The 19,334-nt window shown below is 43.3% G+C and overlaps 1 protein-coding gene across 12 annotated transcripts in view; it reads right to left on the bottom strand.

The window, feature by feature from the left end:
* satb1b (SATB homeobox 1b) overlaps window positions 1–19,334 on the bottom strand; it is a 68,892-nt gene that overhangs the window by 8,042 nt on the left and 41,516 nt on the right. For all 12 annotated transcript variants that reach the window (XR_015118497.1, XR_015118498.1, XM_086217787.1 and 9 more), the window contains 2 exons: window positions 15,838–15,909; window positions 15,216–15,371 (listed from right to left, as the gene is read on the bottom strand). Coding sequence is in view for 10 of the 12 variants with exons in the window: in XM_086217787.1 (XP_086073913.1) it covers window positions 15,216–15,371; window positions 15,838–15,909 (228 nt within the window). In the remaining 2 variants the exon portion in view is untranslated. The remainder of the gene's footprint in view (window positions 1–15,215; window positions 15,372–15,837; window positions 15,910–19,334) is intronic.

The raw sequence follows: 19,334 nt of genomic DNA, 5'->3' as shown, positions 1-19,334 counted from the left end.
GGAAACCAGGAGGGGGAGAAAGAGACATAAATAGAGAGAAAGAGAGAGAGCTAGAGGGAGAGAGAGACAGGGAGAGAGGGGGAGAGAGTGGGTAGAGGGGGCCATAAAGCCTGCATGCCCACCTTGTTCCTTTGCCACATTTATTGTTGCGTTTTTAATTTGCATGCAGAGGGATTTGGACAATGCTCTGGTTGGGCTGTCTGTGGTTTCAGCTGATTCGGTAGTGAGGGAGAACACACACACAAACACACACACACACACACGACAAAACACAAACAGACAAACCACACACCGTCTTGTCAAAGCCAGAGAAACAGAACCCCGGCCCAACGATGGAGTAATCCAACTCAAACACTCCCCAAACCAGCAGGATTAAACCCAAAGTAGCAGAGCCAATCAAACAAAAGCACGACGTGAACTCCATCTCAATGCCAGGAAGTCCATTTGATGAAATAAAGTACAGAGAGTTTATTAGTTCAGTGTGAATATTCATTTCTGTCCATTGCTGCTTTTCCTTTGATCATTTCTACAGTTTTTGAGCTCACATTTATTGAACTATTTGAGGGCTACAAAAAGTGAACATTTGCTAGGTGATGTACACCTCACAGCAGTTAGCACTGCTCCCTGCCAGCATTGTGGACACTAGTGGACAGTCAGCATTTTCCATGGCAGTTTCAAGAGCTTTGTTTGTGTTTGTCTAATTGCATTGCTTCCACAGGCCAGTCAGAGGCAGCGAGAGGCTGGCTGGAGGGAGGGGAGGGTGGGAGACGTTAGCGATGTGACTCCCTTGTTGACAGTTATCTTTAAAGGCCCTTTGAAACACAAGTCAGAGTGCTATTTGTTTCAGAATATTTACATGTTTCTGAAGAAACAGGAAGCGAGGGGGGGACCCGCTCACTTTCCTGCAGCGGGTATATTAGCCAGAAGCAAAGCAGAGGCCTGCAGCAGCAAAAGTGGTTAGCACACTGCTAACAAATCTACGTTACTTATCGGCCAACTGATTGATGTCGAAGGGCTTGTGTGACGCTCCAGACAACTTTTCCACCTTTGTACAGCTGAAATAGTAGGTTGTTATGGAGCAACGTTGGAGAAAGCTACCTCTGGCTAGCTCTCTGCTAACTTTACCGTGCGTGGCTTCTTTGTGACCTTCCACATGTTATCAGATCAAATGTATCACACTACTGTAGTAAAACAAGTCATTTAATAGGGGTTGTGTGACGCTCAAAACAGTTTTGATCGTCTGTTTTAGGACGAAACAGTACGTTGTCAAGGAGCAACAGCGGCACGAGCTACTTCTTGTTAGCTGTCTGCTAACTTGTGTTTGGTACTTCTGAAATTTCCTAATATTATCAGGCCAAACAGATCCCAGTAAAGTAGTAAAACAAGTACTGTCATAGGGGTTGTGTGGCGCTCAAACTGAGCTATCAACCAGAATGTGAGTCTATGAGGGGTAACGCGACATATGAGGGAGGGATATTAAAAATCTGAGATACAATTTTCATATTTGTGCACGCTCATTAGTGCAGGATGAGCCATCAAACATGAATGTTTTTCCAAGAAGAGAAAAAAAACAGACATTTTGGTATTGAAATACTCCGATGCAAATATATTTGGTACAGTATGTATCGGTATGAGGGATAAATAGTGCAAGAGATAAATGAACAATTAACACAGAGATCAACATTGGGAAAAATGTATTTTTCATTTCACGGGACCTTTAAGAAAAAAGGGGTGATGCAGAAATCCCTGAAATCTTTTCAATTGTTGCATTTACTTGATATAAAACCTTATTATGTCAATAATTTCCTTAGAATCCCCCCAAAAACAGGCTTCCTGTTGGACATTCCCGCACTCTGGTGATGTTACCATACTGTTGCAAATCTGTTTTCCTCTTTATTGTTTAATGCAATTTGTTGAGCCTCTCCACCACAGCTGACAAGCACCAAGCGCTCTTGATTGGATCAGGGAACTTACTGCCCCTGCCGCTGAAGTGTTCCAACACCGTCCAGAAAACAAAAATCTAGAGCTCTTCAATGCAGTGTACTCTGTGTTTGGTTGGAGATCATTAAGAGCTCTCTATAATAAATAGAACGGGTAGTTCAGAACAGGCCAAGCTGCTGCCGGTCGGAACATTAACACTCTCACTGTGTGTTACAACTTCTGCTAAGACGTGTTTTCATGCCACAGATTCGACGTTGTGGCTGTAGAATATTGCAGTGACAGAAATGCGTCAGGACTCGACTGACTGAATGGAAGGATTATTATCACTTTCAGTAAAACGACATTCATCACATTATCTTACATTTATGCTGCAGATTCATCTGTCAGAAGCAACTTAATTCACTTAAAAGCTCTGCTGCTTTGTTCGTTGAGGTGACACGTAGCCACTCAGTGATGAGCAAATAATAAAAGACAATTTCAGTCAAGGGTTAACACACTACTTTAGAAGCTGTCCAGAAGGAGAGAGCTGTGTCGTATCAACAGTGGATGTCATTAACTGGTACATCTCTATTAATACATGTACACTTGAAAGAAATGTTCTATTGGTTAAAAGTATCCAAGTTAAAAGGATTTAGGGGGGCATGTAGAGGCGGGAGAGTGATTCATTAGCTTGGCTACTAGCAAGAGCTTCAAACAGAAGCTCAGCTCGACTAAAACCGTCACAATAAAGCACTGCTGCTTTTATTTTGAAGGCGGGATAGCCGCAGTGGAATTGAATTCGCACACAACTGATCAAGGATCACGTCTGAGAAAAGGACCATGACATGGAACACGCCAGAGGAAGAAGGCAAAAGCGTGAAACTCAGCTGTGGCGACACTAAAGTTTTACAACTGTGGCATACTTCGTATTAGCCTGATGTGAGCATTTACGCTTCAAAAAATCATAAAAGGGGTGTTTATTTATGAATATTTGGGTTATAGGTCTCCTAATCTTTTGTTTGTTACAGAGCTTATTTTCAGAAATAATCCAAAATCCTATGTAAAAATCCTGTTAGCCTTCGGTTGAAGGAACCCGTGGTGATGCTAATTGTCTGGTACCTCCAAGCAACCACCCATCATTTCTACATGAGATTTAAACTGGACAGACATACTGACAAGCTGCCATACGACCTAAAGCGATGTATTTTCCCATCTTAGAGAGCATCTGATGAACTGGAAAGCCACTTTGTTTAGTCATTGAATACATTTCTCAGTTGTACTCACAGATGCTGTAAACAGGTTCATCCAAGCAATAAGTACTGACAGACATCGGATTATCTTGCTATGCTGGCTCACACCTGTGACAATATTGTACTATAATCCACTGCCTCTAGGTCATTGTTGCTTAATTATTAATTAGTTTCAAACAATGGGTCCAGCAATGAAAAAGCCACCAGCCTTTTCTTGTTTTACAGCAGAGCTGACCAGAGACCCATGAGGCTCCAGGGTCATAGGGCGTCAAATTAAAAGGGTAATAAACTCTTCAGCGGGCTATTGAATGAATCTGGTATAAATAGCAGCCAGGTTTTCCGATGAAACTATTTTTCCTCACGACACAATAGTTCAATTCATGTTCGACATTCACCCAACTATGCAATGCGGTACGTTGTGTATGTGAGTGCTGAAGTCACAAGCTGCCAATGAGAGCATAGAGTCGCTCTGTCAGAGAACAGCGTGGTATTCACGGCCCAACCCACCAACCCTATCAGCACTCGCAACTACAACATGAAAGCCCAGGGAGGCATAGCCCAACAACTGGTGTTTTTCAGGGACAGTGGAAAGATGGAAAAGCATCTCGGCAACGAGACCTGGAGGGGAGTCAGACAGCGCCGGCCAACACCTTCCTGCGAATCTCGTTGCTCGTTATCTGTCGCATATACGTAAGCCTACCAAGGCTTAAGGTTTGACATGATAAACCAAATGAGGCCAAGATACCCCCCCCCCCCCCAAAAAAAGAACCATGATACAGGCTATTGTTGTGGAGGACAGGACTGTTTCGGAGGCAGCCAGACAAGCCTCTCTTGTGTTTGAACGAAAGAGATGAAGAGGGGGGGGAGAGAGAGAGAGAGAGAGAGAGAGAGAGAGAGAGAGAGTGAGAGTGAGTGAGAGAGAGAGAGAGAGAGAGCTAAAAGTAGGAGAAGACAATACATTATTGTCCTTCCTCCTCCTTGAACCTGGCAGGGGTCCAGCACTGGCAGACAATACTATTCAGATAAATGCAGCCGATAACGTGGTATGTTCAGACCTGTTCCTCCTGCCCGAGCAAGCCAAGACGACAACTGCACGTGCGCATTCCCCCCACAAGCTAACGTGTTGTAAATACATTATGCCATGGTGGACGCCCATCTGCCGATGACGACGGATTCTTGAAATGTCCCTGATGCTCAGGCATATGCGAATCTGCCGCAACAATAAGCAATAATTGAGTACACAATTCAGAGCTGGATTTTTGGGAGAGAATAAGTCTTTATATGGAAATAGTAGAGCTTTGAGGAATGTAGAAATGGTGTTTGGCATTCTGAGAGAGGAAAGGTCAGTGGAAATGGGGTCAGTGGCCTTAATTGAACTGCAGTGGCAGAAGGACAGCAACGAAGTGCCAAAAATAAAACCTGCAGCACCTTGCTCACAGACCATTACGGGCGCCTAAATTCTTCATATTGTCATTTTTTTCTCCACCCAACTTGATTCTGTTTCTTACCTATACATCCGGTGAAAAAGTCTTGATTACCTTTTACAATGTTAGACAAAGAACAACAACTAGATATGGTTTTAGTAGCATTCAGCTCGTCGGATGTTACATAGAGGGTCAACTCCCCCAAATGCCAGTTTAGTTCATCTTAATGGAGGGATGACTAGGAAGTTGTTTCCAGGTAGAAGACAACTCTACTGTGCATTTACTAACAGGGTTTGGTGATTGGGGGCTTTTTTTTGACAATACTATTTCGTATTCAAAGATGCACCTCCATTCATCGCAAAACTCCCTGAATGTCCAAAACCTGAAATCACCTTTTACGTTGTAAAATTGCTTTGGGTTGGAAAAGGTAAACTAACTGAAACACAATTTTGGAACAAGCAGCCCTGCAGCTGAAAGTACATCATACCACGGTAGAAATGCTTTCCCTGGTTACTGATGGGTCCTGAGTTCTGTACCTTTAAGGTTGGTGCGAAACTTGACCTGAACAAGACCCTCTGCAAAATCAGTAATGTGAAACGTTAAGTTGTCCATGGCATCACTTCTAAACTGAGGACCACCTGGTCAAACTATACAAATACCAGAGAGCTGAAGAGTGCGCCGTATCTGATAGACCCGTAGTAGCACACTTAGAAATGAGAATTTAAAAATTTTTTCCCAGTAAAGTACAAAATAAAAGCGACAATCATTTACACAGCAGAAGCTGTATTATGTGGTCTACAGCGAGGTCATGTGACCGGGGCAGACACGCAGGAGTGAAACTATAAATACAGTCCAGGAGGAGGCATTCCAACCAAACCTGGAAGTTCCAAATAACAGAAAATAATCAAAAGTGATGTTTATTTCAAACCATTTCTGAATTGCATTTGCAAGACAATTGCCATATTGTACAGCACATACCATACTACTGGGATATAAATTGAGTCATCATGGGTGCATTTTTCATTCAATTATACCGTGGCACGGAGGTTTGCATGACAAGGTTTTTGCTAGATGGCAAAAGTAAATTTATCTAACATCGCTGGAAAGAAAATCACTGAACACACTGATTGATGTTGTTTTTAAAATGTTACAATAATGTATGCGCAAAATGTGTTCGCTAAAGCCTTCCCAACGTGGTTTTAGTTGTAACCTGCAGTTGAGCCTGCGTAATATGGTAACAGTGACGAATAAAGCTACATTTTCACAATCTAAAACAGGACTGGACATCAGCTCACACAACAGAAGCTACGCACAACGAGTCAGAGGGAGGGAAAAGGCTTGTACAGAAGAAAAACGATCATTTGCAGGTAAATGAAATTTGCATTTTCTTAAAATATACAATTTTGTTTGTACTCTATTTGCGGCTGTTCACCATATGGTGATCAAGGTGTCAAATTTATTGTTACGCCACATTTTTATTTACCTCAGATCATTTTTCATAATGTCACCATCTGATTTCCATTCACAGGCTTGCCCCAAGCATGAATACGAGAGAGTATAAAACACCAGGATCAAACAGGCATCTTTTTGAACTGACAAATAGGCCCTAAGGATGGTTGGATTTGCGACCACAGAAAGGGATGATGAAATTCTAAGTTCTCATATGTACAAATCATGAAGCTGCTGTCTTAAGGCAGGCTTTTGAGGATTAAAAACTGAATCATCTAAATAATTTTTAACTCGCCTTTTTAAAATCTTTTTTTTTTTTTTTTTAATTATTAAGTCATGTTGCCATGATTGTGACTGGACGTGTTCCAGATTGAGGCTGCCAGATTGTGTCACTATCCTCTTTTGTGAGGATGTCAGTGGCTGAGCTTTAGGAAAGAAATATGACAGTCTGAATCGTACATGCCAAACAATTAATCTCTATTTGAGCTGCAACATGGAGAAGTCTTAGCCAAACAGTAAACATTTTCTGAAGAGGGGTCGCGACCTCTCCGGATACAATAGGCGAGTTGACAACAATAACAGACTGACAGCTAACACGACACACATTGTTGAGGCAAGGCATGACTGTGCAGGAAATGGCCCTCTCTGTGTCAGCACTTGCTCCCTGGAACAATACCGACCAGTTCTGTGTGGTGGTTTACGTCATGAGCTGCCGAACCAATAAAGAGTGCAGGGAATTTTTGAGCAACCAAATAGAGGCAGATGGAGCATAAAGAATAACCAAAGGCAAATGACCAGTTCATCTAAAATGGAGCACATTAAACATCTGTGGATACAGTTACTTTTAACAGCGTGTTTTATTCCTTTTCAGCAAAGTTCTTCTTCACAGACGATTGCATATAACATAATAACAATAATATAACCAGAATATAGCCGTGGAGTTCTCTGGCGCAGACGTAGTCTATTAGGCTTTTACAGAAGCTACACTGGAGTAACAGTATCATACCTTTATTTCAGAAAACAAGTAAAAAGATGAGAAAACATATCAAATATGACCATATGCAAATTGGGTATCCATTAGATGGAAAGACAGTTTATGTTTCTTATTTGTCCAGTTTATGTTTCTTATTTGGTCATGTTTTTTGGCAGTGTGTCAGTTGGTCTGACAGCAAAAACTCTGAGGTTAATTTTTCACCAAACGTGGTGGACGGGTGTAGTACGGGCCAAGGAAAAATTAATTAAATGCCGGGGCAGATAAGTCATAGCACCACCTGGTAACAACAGTAACCAGTGGGTCAAGGGTTTTTGGGGTTTTTTTTTTTTCTACATGTATTTTGTCCTGTAAAGCTCTTCAACTTGTTTGTGTGAACAAAATGGCTTCAAATCAAGTAGGTGATGATGCCACAGTACACAAGGCTGTTTGTATCAAGTATTAGTATTGTTTAGCACAGTGGCGGGCTGATATTTAGGTACCCAGCATTGACTGCACAGCTATGATGTTCAAACACAGCTCTTGCACCACAAATTTTCCTCTTGTTTATAATCGTTTCTGTTCAATACTGCTGAGGCAGATGGAGGATGAATGCACAGAAGACAACAAACACACTGGAGATGAACTAGCGATAAACAAAACCAGCAGCAACATTACAAACACAGAAAGCACCTACGTGGAGTCTGATTCCATCAATTATAAGAGCTTGATTGAGATTTAATCCAAAGCTGGGGTTTAATTGCTAATATCAAAGCATAATTAAGCTGATAAATCATGACTGATCTTATTGAATTAGAAATTGAAATAGCAGAGAGCCTGCAAATTGTCTATGTCAGCTAAATAAATGTTCTTAATTGGCCTACAAGTTTGGTTCAGATACTAATGGAACTGAACAAATTCCATCCCCAAAAAATGTTCTAACATGAAGCATTTAAAAGCTGCAGTTCATTGGGTACTATGGTTGTGTGTCCTGTTTAACCTGAAATTCAAGCAGCAAACTGAAATAAAGATGTAAATGTCTCTGTGTTGATTGGTCGAATGAGAGTTCTTACTTATGCATGTGAAAATACTGGCTGAAGAATAATTTAGACAAAAATAATGATATTTCATATAATAATGATGCTAAATCTGAGAGAGATGTCACAGAAAAAAGAAGACTCAGAGACGTCGAGTAATGCTAGTCAAACCAAGTTCACATGAGGACCACCCTGAGCACTTGGATAGGTCCAAATATCTCCCCGTGCAATTCCCCCATACCTCACACACACACATACACATGCACACACACACACACTTCTGTGCACACACACTCATACTCTCTCACTCTCAGACTGCATCTGCCGGAGATAGTGGCTGTAGTTAAATTGAAATATTTCCCGGCGTGTGTCAGAAGCATGCAGAATGGTAATTATGACAGATCTGATTAGGCGGGCCGAGTCGGGCGGCTCCGGGCTGCAGGTGCGACCTTGTGCATTCCTGCGTGTGTAAATAAAATTAATTACAAGCGTAGGGGGCGCGCAGCGCGTGACATCAGAGCACACAGGGGGGACTCCCACGGGGGGCACCCTAATGGAATATTTTCCCCGAGTCTAATAATACAGTTGGTATTGACTTGAGGTAATTAGGGGGATCATTAAAGCGCTTTTCCCGGCGTATTTGCCTGCCTGATCAGATTAGCGAGAATGGGCCTCAGAACAAGCCCTGTGTGGTCTGTCAGGGGAAGTGGAGACAGTGGATGAGGGTTAGCTAGCTAGTGTTTATAGAAAAGGAGGAGCCAGAAAACACTTGCTTGTTACTTGAATGTGGGTAGAATTCACTAACCAGCTAGCAAAGAAGCACCAGTTATATTAGACAGGTGCAAGTTCAGCTAACTGGCTAAAACCTGCCAAACAAGGAGCAACAATTTGACATCATCGTCATGTGACATTGAATCCGAGGTGATGACTCAGAGACAATTTGGAGACGAGAGGGGCGGATTCCCAGTTTGGATTGGAGGGTAGGAGGTAGGAAAGGAGGAGGCTGGCGAGGTAGGCGAGGAGTGAGTTGTGCAATTGGAGACAGATGGGGTGAGAGGTGGCATGTAAGGCGTAAGTGAGAGAGATGGCAGGGGACACACAGAGTGCTCTGGGCATGCTCAGTGAGCCCCCGTGCTCCTGCTCAGAAGGAGGAGGGTTCGATGAAACAGGCAGTGGAGAGAAAACAAGCTGGTGGGAATTCCACTGTCCATTAAACAATAAGAGAAAGGCTCATTTCAGAGGGAGGGGAAGACTTTGCAAGATAATTCATTCGCTAAATTAATTATTCAGACAGCTGGGTCTCCCGTTCAAGAAATTGTGTCTTTAATAATAGAGCGAATTTGGCCTCGCCTGTTTCCCATGGCAACCTAATAACCAAGCAGGCACAGGAAATAAATAAATAAATCAATTAATAAACAGTCACGGCCATTTTAAATCCCAAGGGGTCGTGATGTGCTTGCTCTGATCTGCCTAATTTGGGGGAGAGAGAGGTTTGGAGAGACTTAAGTCCACAAGCAGAAGATTAAAACATCTTGAAGCCCAGCCTGCCACAGCACACTGAGTCAAAGTTAGGAAACGCGGTGCAGAATGTTACTGTGCTGCTGTGAAACATCGCCCCTAGCAGTGACCACAACCCCGGCTCGGTTCCTTATAATATAGAGATATCTGATAACATCTTTACAACATCAATTTAAGATGTAATTTACTGCCATCTGTAACAACATACACACGTCTTCATGCAAAACTTGACTTCTAACACGCTGCGCTGCTGCTGCCGTTGCTGCCCCCCCACCCCCCCCCGAGGCTCTTCTGTAGCAGACAAACCTCGGAATGGTCACAATCTAGAAACAGACATCGAAAAGGTCAGCCATCTGCCCCTCTTGTTAAGCAGCCATCGGATGAAGCAGAGTGTTAGAAGTGGTCTCTGTGTGTGTGTGTGTGTGTGTGTGTGTGTGTGTGTGTGTGTGTGTGTGCGCGCGAGTGTGTGTGTTTGTGTGCGAGTGTGTGTTTGGCCTGGTTTGGTTGTGTGGGTCATGTGCTAAATATCTGAGCTAAAATCTATGAAAAGCGTTCAAGCCGCTATGAAACATGTGCGACCACTAAATGGATTCCAGGAAATTAGTCATTTTCCAAACATCAAGGAACCAGTTCCAGTTATTTTGTCACCCTCCCTGCCTACTCCTATCCCCACCTGCCCACCCACCCATCCACCCACCTCCACCCAGTCCCCCAACTCTCCAGACCAACAAGGCACTCCCTCCCCCTCACCCATCGCCTCCCCACCCTCTACTCCAGGGACTGCCGTGCCAGGCGGGTGCAGGGTGACAGATGGCATAAACCAACCCCCCCCGCCCCTCACTCTTCCCTCTCCCCCACACTGCACCAGCCCCCCTGCCCGGCCCCCCGGTGGCGCAGCGGCGGACCAGATCAGTGCCATTCTGTCTCATTAGAGCCTGGCTAATTAGCGTAGCCTCTTCCAGGGGAGAATGAGCGAGTGAGAGAGATGTGGAGGGAGGGCGGCGTTGGTGACAGTGCCTGCGTTCTGTACTCTGCTGGTCATTGAGGAGTCGGAGGGCTTTGAGCCCTGCGGTGTGCAGGGTTCCCAGGGTGCTTGTTTTATGACAGCAGGGACTCTGATTCCATCTGTTGCGCAATTCCTCTCAGGAAGTGTCAGGGATGTTTAGACATAAAAGTTGTGTCAAAGGAATGTCCCCAACCTCCCCCACCCCACCCTCGGCTCACCTCCCATCACTCATCTGAACATTAGCCGCCTTCTCTGCCAGCCTCGCCATCATAGCAAGCCTCCCCTGTTAACGTGAATGAAAACAAAGCCCAGAAGCTTGCTAGACAGCGACGTAGCCCTACTGAGCCAGTTAATAATGTTGACATCATCTCCAGGCTATCCAGATCATAGCTTCCGCCTCTGCAGGCTAAAATGAAATGGGCCATTGACTAATACTAGCTACTTCTGGCAGTGTCATCACTGGAGATGAACCAGTACCATGCGCGTGTTTTCTCCAAGTCTGACATCTCCTGAAGCTAAATGAAGATTAGCATTCTTGGAGAAATTCCTGGATTCGTTTGAAGCAGGAATTGTAGAATTAATCACAAATAACACATCTGACTGAATAAAAGACTTTAAGGTAATACTTTTCCAAATCAATCTAAATGGCTGCTTGAGTGACTTAGGAAATAGGTTTAAATGTTTACCATTAATCTGATGAAGTAGTACGGCTTGGGTGAGATTCACTGCTCTACTACTCTGAATATGTAGCAGTAAAAGTGTGGTTGAAATGCAACGTTGAATACATGAGGGGGTGGGGGGATGGGGGGGTGGTTAAAGCCTGGCAGAGGCCTGCTGTGGTTACGAGCCCTAAGAGAGGACAGGATGGCAGCGTTCCAAGAACCCCCCAATGCACACACACACACACACACACACACACACACACACACACACACACACACACACACACACACATCCACAGACACACACACACACACACACACATCTAAATACACAAACACTAGACTACACATTATAATGTGCTTGCTCATAAACCTATATTTGATACACCAAGAAGAGCATGCATGCACACACTCGCACACACATACACACACACCAGGTTGCACATCTATATAGCACACACTCGAATGCACCAATCAGTAAACTCTTGTTTACTGCGTTTTGACTCAGGGGACCACTGCTGCCTGTGACCTCCCTCAAATCTTTCTGCTTTTACTCTGAGCTCCACATTTCCTCTGCTTCCCTTCTCAGCCATCTTAGACAAATATGTTTCACGCAAATGTTAAATACACTCAGAACTAATTCATATTGCTACACTACCAACAGATCCTTGTCACCCAATCCCGTGCTTGCATAAGCATGCTAGAAAAATCCTCAACTGAGCAGAAGAGGCAGAGGTTGAACTGCACATAAATCTGACAGGACAGTGCCAGCCTCAGAGATGAGACCTCTTCCACATCCTCCCCCCACGATTATTTCCCTGGACCCCATCTGGGCATCCTGCCAGTCCAGCCCATCCTCCATCCTCATCACCAACCACATCCACGCCATACTCCCTACCTCAGCACCGGCACTCTCTGCTGGCATGGTGTTCATCCCAAGGCTCGGATACAGATTATTTTCTGCCTGCAACGCTGCAAACCTCCCTGGACTGAAGCTGTTGTAACAAGTGACATTTTAGTGCAAATACACATATTGCTATGTAATTTCTGCAGACCTACCAATCACCCAGATCCATTTCTGTGCAAAACACATGAGGTCACATGAAGGAATCATGCTTCTAGTTCCAGCAGTCAAAACACCACCACGTCAACAAAGCTACGTCGCTAATCTGAGCAGCAATATCAGCAGGAGCTTGTATGTAGCTTCCACGAGATGCTGGTAGCATGTGTGACGACAGAAGTCAGTATTGTGTTAATTTTTTTTTTTTTTTAGGAATTTCTAAAATAAAACAAATGATTTTGGTTTGTTTGCTGTTTTCAGATTGTTGTAAAACCAGAATCACTTCGCCTATCTAATCACTAATTCAAGGTGGCACGTTAAAACTTATTGCTTTTATCCAAACAGCAGCTCAAAATCAGTTTATCAAATCAAAATTGACTTAAAAAGAGAGAAGCAAATCACATTAAAGACTGTTACATTTTCTTAGGAATAGCCTAAAATAATTAAGAAATTTGCAAAGTATTGCTGATTAAATTTTTTTGTCGAATCAAGGTATAAATTAACCAACTAAGTTTTACTGTTGCCAGCTATAAATACAATGCAACTCCAATTGCTCAAATGCACGCAAGGGTAAAAACACAGTTGGACGGAATTTCATTATCATTTTCTCACAGCGTAGAACTGAATAAGTTGAACTTATTTAGCAATCCCACGATAAACAAATAACTTGCAGTAATGTCTGGTAGGAGGGGCTTATTGAAGACTATTGAGTGTACAACAACAAAAAACTGGGTGCTGATCTGTGATTTTCAGGGTTCAGAGGTCCTGACGGGGAGGAGCAGCCGCCGGCGAGTCGGAGCTGGTAGCTGTGGCAATGCCGGCTGGGTAGTAAGGGGGGAGACCAGCTGCCCGGGGAGCGCCCATTACGAGATGGAGCCAGAGATAAGTGCTCTCCCAGGCCCCCTTTCACAGGCATAATTAGCACACTTCTTATCTGCTGCTCAATTCACATTCACACCCGCCTGCCATGAATGGAACGTGAAAGAGGCAGAAATCAGGGGAAAGGGAGAGGTAGAGGGGCAAGACAGAGAGATGGGAGAAAGCTCGCTAGAAACCTGTTCCCAGACAAACCATCATTTGAGAAAAGAGAGATGGTTAATACTGCGACCGCCTCACTCTCCCCTTTTCTCTGTCTCCATCCTCCCAAAGAGTCTTTGAACTCCTCAACAAAAACAGTGGTTTGTGCATCAAACTGCAATTTGGTAAAACAAAGCTATCTGGGGGTATAATCATCCTAATCAGCAAGAAAAAAATAAAGCCTTTGCAGATATTTCTAGATTATTCCGCCCCTGGTGATCTATTTCTCCCCCCATCTTTTTCATCGAGCACAATTGTGGAAATCTTCCCAACTCTGCCTCCGACAGACACCCTTAATAATAACAACTCCTTAGTGCTCCAGTTTTAAATTACTTTGTTAAAGAGTTAAACTGGGGGTGTGGTCTCTATTTTTTCTCATCTTCCAGCGCGCACACACACACACACACACACACACACACACACACAAGCATGCATTGTGTGAGTGTGATCCTGGCTAGGAGAACAGGGGCCCCTTCGTCTTACTGTGCGAAGCTAATATAAACAGGTTTGTTTAGTATTTAAACAGTGTCAAGCGTTAAGCTCCAAAGCCACAGTAGAGATGACATGTCATTATGTCTATGCATCACTGCTTTATGAAAGTTTTTTCACATGTTGGATGGAATAAGTGCTTCTTTACTTGATGAATATTACTAAAATTGTTTGAGTATTCTGCAAACCTTGTTGGCACGGATCAGTTCAAACACCTTATGAGCACCGAGTAAACGACGCCATCACCAACGCATTTTTATCCTGACTGAAAAAGCCAGATGTTCCTAAAAATGGGCAGCTAGGAGTCTATTGAGAGCACTCGGGGGGTGCCGCATTTTTGTCAGCTGGTTGCTATGACTAAGCTTTGGAATATCCCAAGAAATGAAAGTATCAGAACAAAAGTGCTTGATCTGGATGAAATAAAGGCTGAACCTGAACGAGCGAGAGGACAGACCGGCTGGATTTTGATCGTTGTTGTTCATGTAATATAAAATAATTGGTCTTTATTGTATTAGTCCCACCCCTCCTCGACTCTGATTGGACTGCTGGGTAAAAAGTGACAAACCCTGTGTTTTAGGTTTAGAGCTGAATGTTTTTAAAATTCTCAGGGGTCAGAAAATGTATCATACTGCAAACTTTCCTAAACCACAGAATAAAACATGGATAAAAAATGTTGTGTTTTGTTTTTTGTTTTGTTTTTTTAGACATAGACCTTAACTGAACTTTATTAAAACGCATACTTGTTATAGTTTGATATTAATATAACAGTTATCCCTTGATTAGGAAATATGACTGGACAACTGTGATTGTCCCAGTAAGAAAGAGCCGGGGAAAAAATAGATTTACGTAGGGAGGTGCTGTCTGCCTTAGACGAGTAGGTGACACCGCAGTCAGTCAGTCCTCAGATCGGCCTTTTCTAACACATACCACGCAAATTAGCACGCAGCGTCCCTGTGGTACACGTGCCTGAGGAAATGGATTCCACACCACACTAGCTAGATAGGCTAGTCCGCCTTTGAAATGATTGATTTAGCACTTCTACAGTTGGACAAATGAGTTCACATGACTTCAAAAAGTCCAGGTTTAGATGATTTATAAGTGGAACCATTTTTGATTTCATGTAAAATAATTTTGTAGTAAAAAAATAATAATGTGTAGTAAACTTAGGAGCAAAGTTTGGTTAGACGGCGCATCAGTGGTGCTTGTCACAGAGTCGATCTTTGCTGGGATTATAAATAAAATCTACGATCTACAACTTTTCTCCTTCACAGACAATGACCTTCTATGGTGAAAAGGTGGAATGAAGAAGATTCCTGGAGGGTAAATGGAGGTGTTGGGTGTGTGTTTGGGTACCTGGCTCTTGGAGGCAGCCACCTTAGCGAAGAGGGCCTGGGACACCTTGGCCCTCTTCATCTCCTGCTGGATCTCGTCGTAGATGGTGGAGTTGATGTTGAGTATGCAGCTCTCCGTCTTGCCATTCCACTCGCTGGGCAGAGGCGACGGTTTAACCTGGGTGAAAGAACGCCAGCACACAAAAATCAAAACAATCCTTGACAAAATATCTGCCAATTTCATTAAAAGTTACAAAACAAAGTCAGTTATTTTAACTGATTTCAGTTACCTGATTCATGTGTGAATGTCGATTGTTAAAAATAGCATATTTCTGTTTTGTCCCGACTCTAAATAAAATACTACATTAATATCTGGTCATTAGTATATTGTAAGCTTTTATGGACCACTGTTTTACACGTCTTCAAACTAAACCGATCAAAGAGCAGCTGTATTTGAAGGATAAATCGAGATGCTGCTCTTTTTAATGTTAACAGCTTCACAAACATGTACGTACTGAAATAGAACAGAAGCCCATGCTGGGAGATGATAAGCTCCACTATGTGTACTGTATATTGGAATGTGTGTGTTCAGATTGTTGTGCTGGGTGAGAGGTGAGTGGGGGTGTGTGGAATTATTTGCTCACAGGGGAAATGCCCACAGGGATTCGGGGATTCCAGTCCTCGGGCCTTACGCTGTTACAGTCTTCTCTCCGGGGCTGCAGTGTCGGAACACAACACAACCACGTTGGTTCAGATTCATCGGAGGAAGAAGGAGAGAGTGGCTGGACAGAAGCTCACAGGCACATTCATGCATGCACATATCTCAAGCAAACACTGGAGTGTAGATTACACCCACACAAACAGCACTACTGTTACTCCCAAACACTTAGATACTTAGCGTTATTATTCTTACGTCAAGCTGATGATTAAAAGCTAAATGCAAGTCAAGTGAAATCAAATCACCTCCATTCAGAGGCTTGTTGCATCTTGACAAAAATCCTTTGACAAGGTTAACAAGTATCCTAATAAAAGCATTACCCAAGAACCATTAGCATATGAATCATTCCATATGAGTTCCTCTGAAAGAAGACATCGACGGGGTTGGGGATGATTTCAAGTATGTGGCAATTAAATAAACACCAACAGCGTCTTACTCACGATACAGCCTGTGATAAAAAATATATATTCAAGGATTTGTCTAGACACCTAATGCGAGCCCCTTTATGTCTTAAAAACAATCACACAATCCTCAAATTTGCGGCTGAACTGGAATGTCGAGGCGTCGCTGGGCCTTTCATCCTGTTTTATGACAGCCCACCATGGGCTTGTCAGTCTGAGCGGTAGGTTGCCATGTCAAGCTAATTGTTAAGGCCGGGGCGTGCACTAACTGGCTTTGGGGAGTTGAGCCGACCCATCAGCACATGTGAAAGAAACATACCTCTGCATCTGTTTTTATGAGGCCTATAAAAACCCTCCTCTGTCTCGGGCTCAATTGCCACCCTGGCTGATTTATGTGCTTAAATTCACACAGCATTGCTCCATAGGAGAGGCTGGCAGATGGCCAGGTGCATGAGTGTGTGAAAGTGTAGGTTTGTGGGTGTGCGTGTCAGAACTGCCCTGTGTAGGAACAGTTCTACATGATGAATGTCGACAGGTTTAAATCACACTGGTCATACAGGTAATTTACATATACAGACCTGGATATATTCCACTCATGTTGCAAGTTTTTCTTGATAAAACAGATCTTTTGGTTTTTGGTTTTCAGTTTTAGATAAAATCACATATTGTCATGTTGTTGGTCTATCAAACAAAAAGGTTTTTTTTTTTTTTAATACATGACAACAGCTGTTTTCTGCTCAGCTTTTAATGTCTAACTGTACGAATTTCTTATTAATGTTTTATTAATTTGGCAAGCAAATGGATTGCTGATTAATTTACCTGATATCAACACTTACAAAGTCTCACTTCTAAATCTCTAGTGTCATCAAAAATACATTTTTCTTACACATACTGAACATTTGAAACAGGTTCCAACACTGATTTTCTGCAGTATCAACAGCACCGGTATCGGCTTCACGCTGACATGCAGCTGACAGATACAGTAAGTCTCTGCAGTGGCAACAAGCTCCACCCTCACTCATCCGATTCGCTCCAGGGTTTTACAGCTGGCAGAGACGACGGGTGCAGGGGCTGCGGGACCAGTTTTGGTGGTGAGCTGTTGGTGGAACTATTTAAGAGTTTGAGGGAGATGACCGAGGTAAGGTCAAAAGTCAAGTGCAAACAAAAGGTGCTGACACCAGAAATGTTGCAAAGCACCAAAGCCACTAATAAGTAACCGTCTTTGTCGAATTTTGAGAGGCTGGTGACATCTTCATCATCACTGGAGCTGGACAGGGTGAGTGGAGCTGATGACCCCAGCAGCAGCTTTAAAAAGCTAGCGCCTGTCTGAGCTATCAGGACAGAGGAATCACAGACAGGAGGGAAATGCTTTGACTACAGTTCTAAATTTGAGTTATTTTCAATGGACAGATTGAAACTGGATTTCGAAAACGCTATCATACATCGATATTTCCACAATAAACACCTTTATTCCTCTCTCTCTCCCTCTGTCTCTGATTGTAACGAGCTGGTTCTGCTTAAGTTCAGCACCACTGCTTCAGAGTGACACATCTGAACAACAACCACTGCGATCGTGCTGGGCGACTGAACTGAAAGGCTTGATTTCGGAGGTGCTCAGGCTGTGCTGGAGCCGTTCTATACTCTTCGCATATAGAAAAGTCCCAACTTCCACCCAGAAGAGGACAGAGGAAGCCTTTGTCACCTCCCAGATGTGGCTGACCGCACTTCAAATGGGCTTAAGTGGCTGAACGTTGTCACATACCTTTCCGGTGAGAGAGGGTGATGAGAGGCAGGGGTAGAAAGCTGAGCTGTGGCACTCGGGGATTTCGAACGGCTAAAAGAGAACCGATGTTTGATCTTTCACTGAGCTTGCCATCACTCAGTGAGCTTTATTTTGAAAATGGCAGGGCTGTTAATGCTGCCTAATGCATGCTAAAAGGTCAAAATTAGCACAAAAAATTACCCATCATTTGTGTGTTCTCACCTATGTGGGTGAGGGCGGGGGTGCTGCACACCTCATTCAGGGTTTCCCACACGTACGCTAACAGCTGCAAAAGTATATTTTGGAGCCTATTTTAGCATTTTATTTTCATTCCTTATCCGTCAGAGAGCAATCAATTAACTGGGACAATCTCCCGTTGTGCTACGCCTCCTCCTGTACCTGTTCCTTCCTCGACCGTTGTGATGACGCAGCCAGGACATGTGTGTATGAATATGTGTGTGTTTGTGTGCGAGAGAATCCGCATACAGCCGGGGAGGGGTTGACTGAGATGCTGTAACCTCTTAGATTTTTTTTTTTTTTAACTAATCAGTTTTATCCATCTGCGAGAACAACAGCATTCCCAATCTAATCAGCAGACCACCTCCTCTCATTGCAGGTTCACTTTGGCTTCTACAACCCCCCACCCAACCCCCCATGGTTCAGCCGCCACTCTACCCATGTTTCTGGACAGATTGCAGCCTGATACAACACAGTATACACTCGTGAGTGAGTGTGAATCTTTCTGTCTGAAAAAAGCCCAAAAAAGGAATGCAGTTTTGTCAACCCCGTCATGGGAAGTAGTACAAATGACAAGAGACTTGTCAACACATTTGTGTCCGGATCAAATTTCATGACACCACCACAAAGACAAGGCGTAAAATATTCCGGCTCCTTAAAATCACTCCAGCCTGCTCTCACACCTCTATATAACTGCAAAAAATAAAAAATAAATAAAATAAAATAAAAAGAACCTGCCAGAAAATTCATGGGTATATTTCCTCTCACATATACCTATATTCATTTTTGGGGTTTTTTTTGGTGTCCAATTCAAATGAGTGCAGCACTTTTTCATAGCAATGCATGAGAAAATATCAATGCTGCTCAAATTTCAGCCATTGGAACCTACAACAACAATCAGTTTAATGCTGTAAAATTGGTCTAAAAATATGGTTTGGGTTGCACATTCATTTCTCCAAAGAAGGAATGTAAAGAACTAGATTATTCTGCTGTGCAGTGACGACAAAAAAAAAAAAATCCTGT

Source organism: Aulostomus chinensis, chromosome 11 (genome assembly GCF_037954235.1).
Source record: "Aulostomus chinensis isolate RoL2024-O1b breed Wild chromosome 11, RoL_Achi_v1.0, whole genome shotgun sequence".
Taxonomy (NCBI): Eukaryota; Metazoa; Chordata; class Actinopteri; order Syngnathiformes; family Aulostomidae; genus Aulostomus; species Aulostomus chinensis.
Note: the sequence above shows the minus strand (reverse complement) of the source record. Positions and strands in the feature narration are given on the sequence as shown.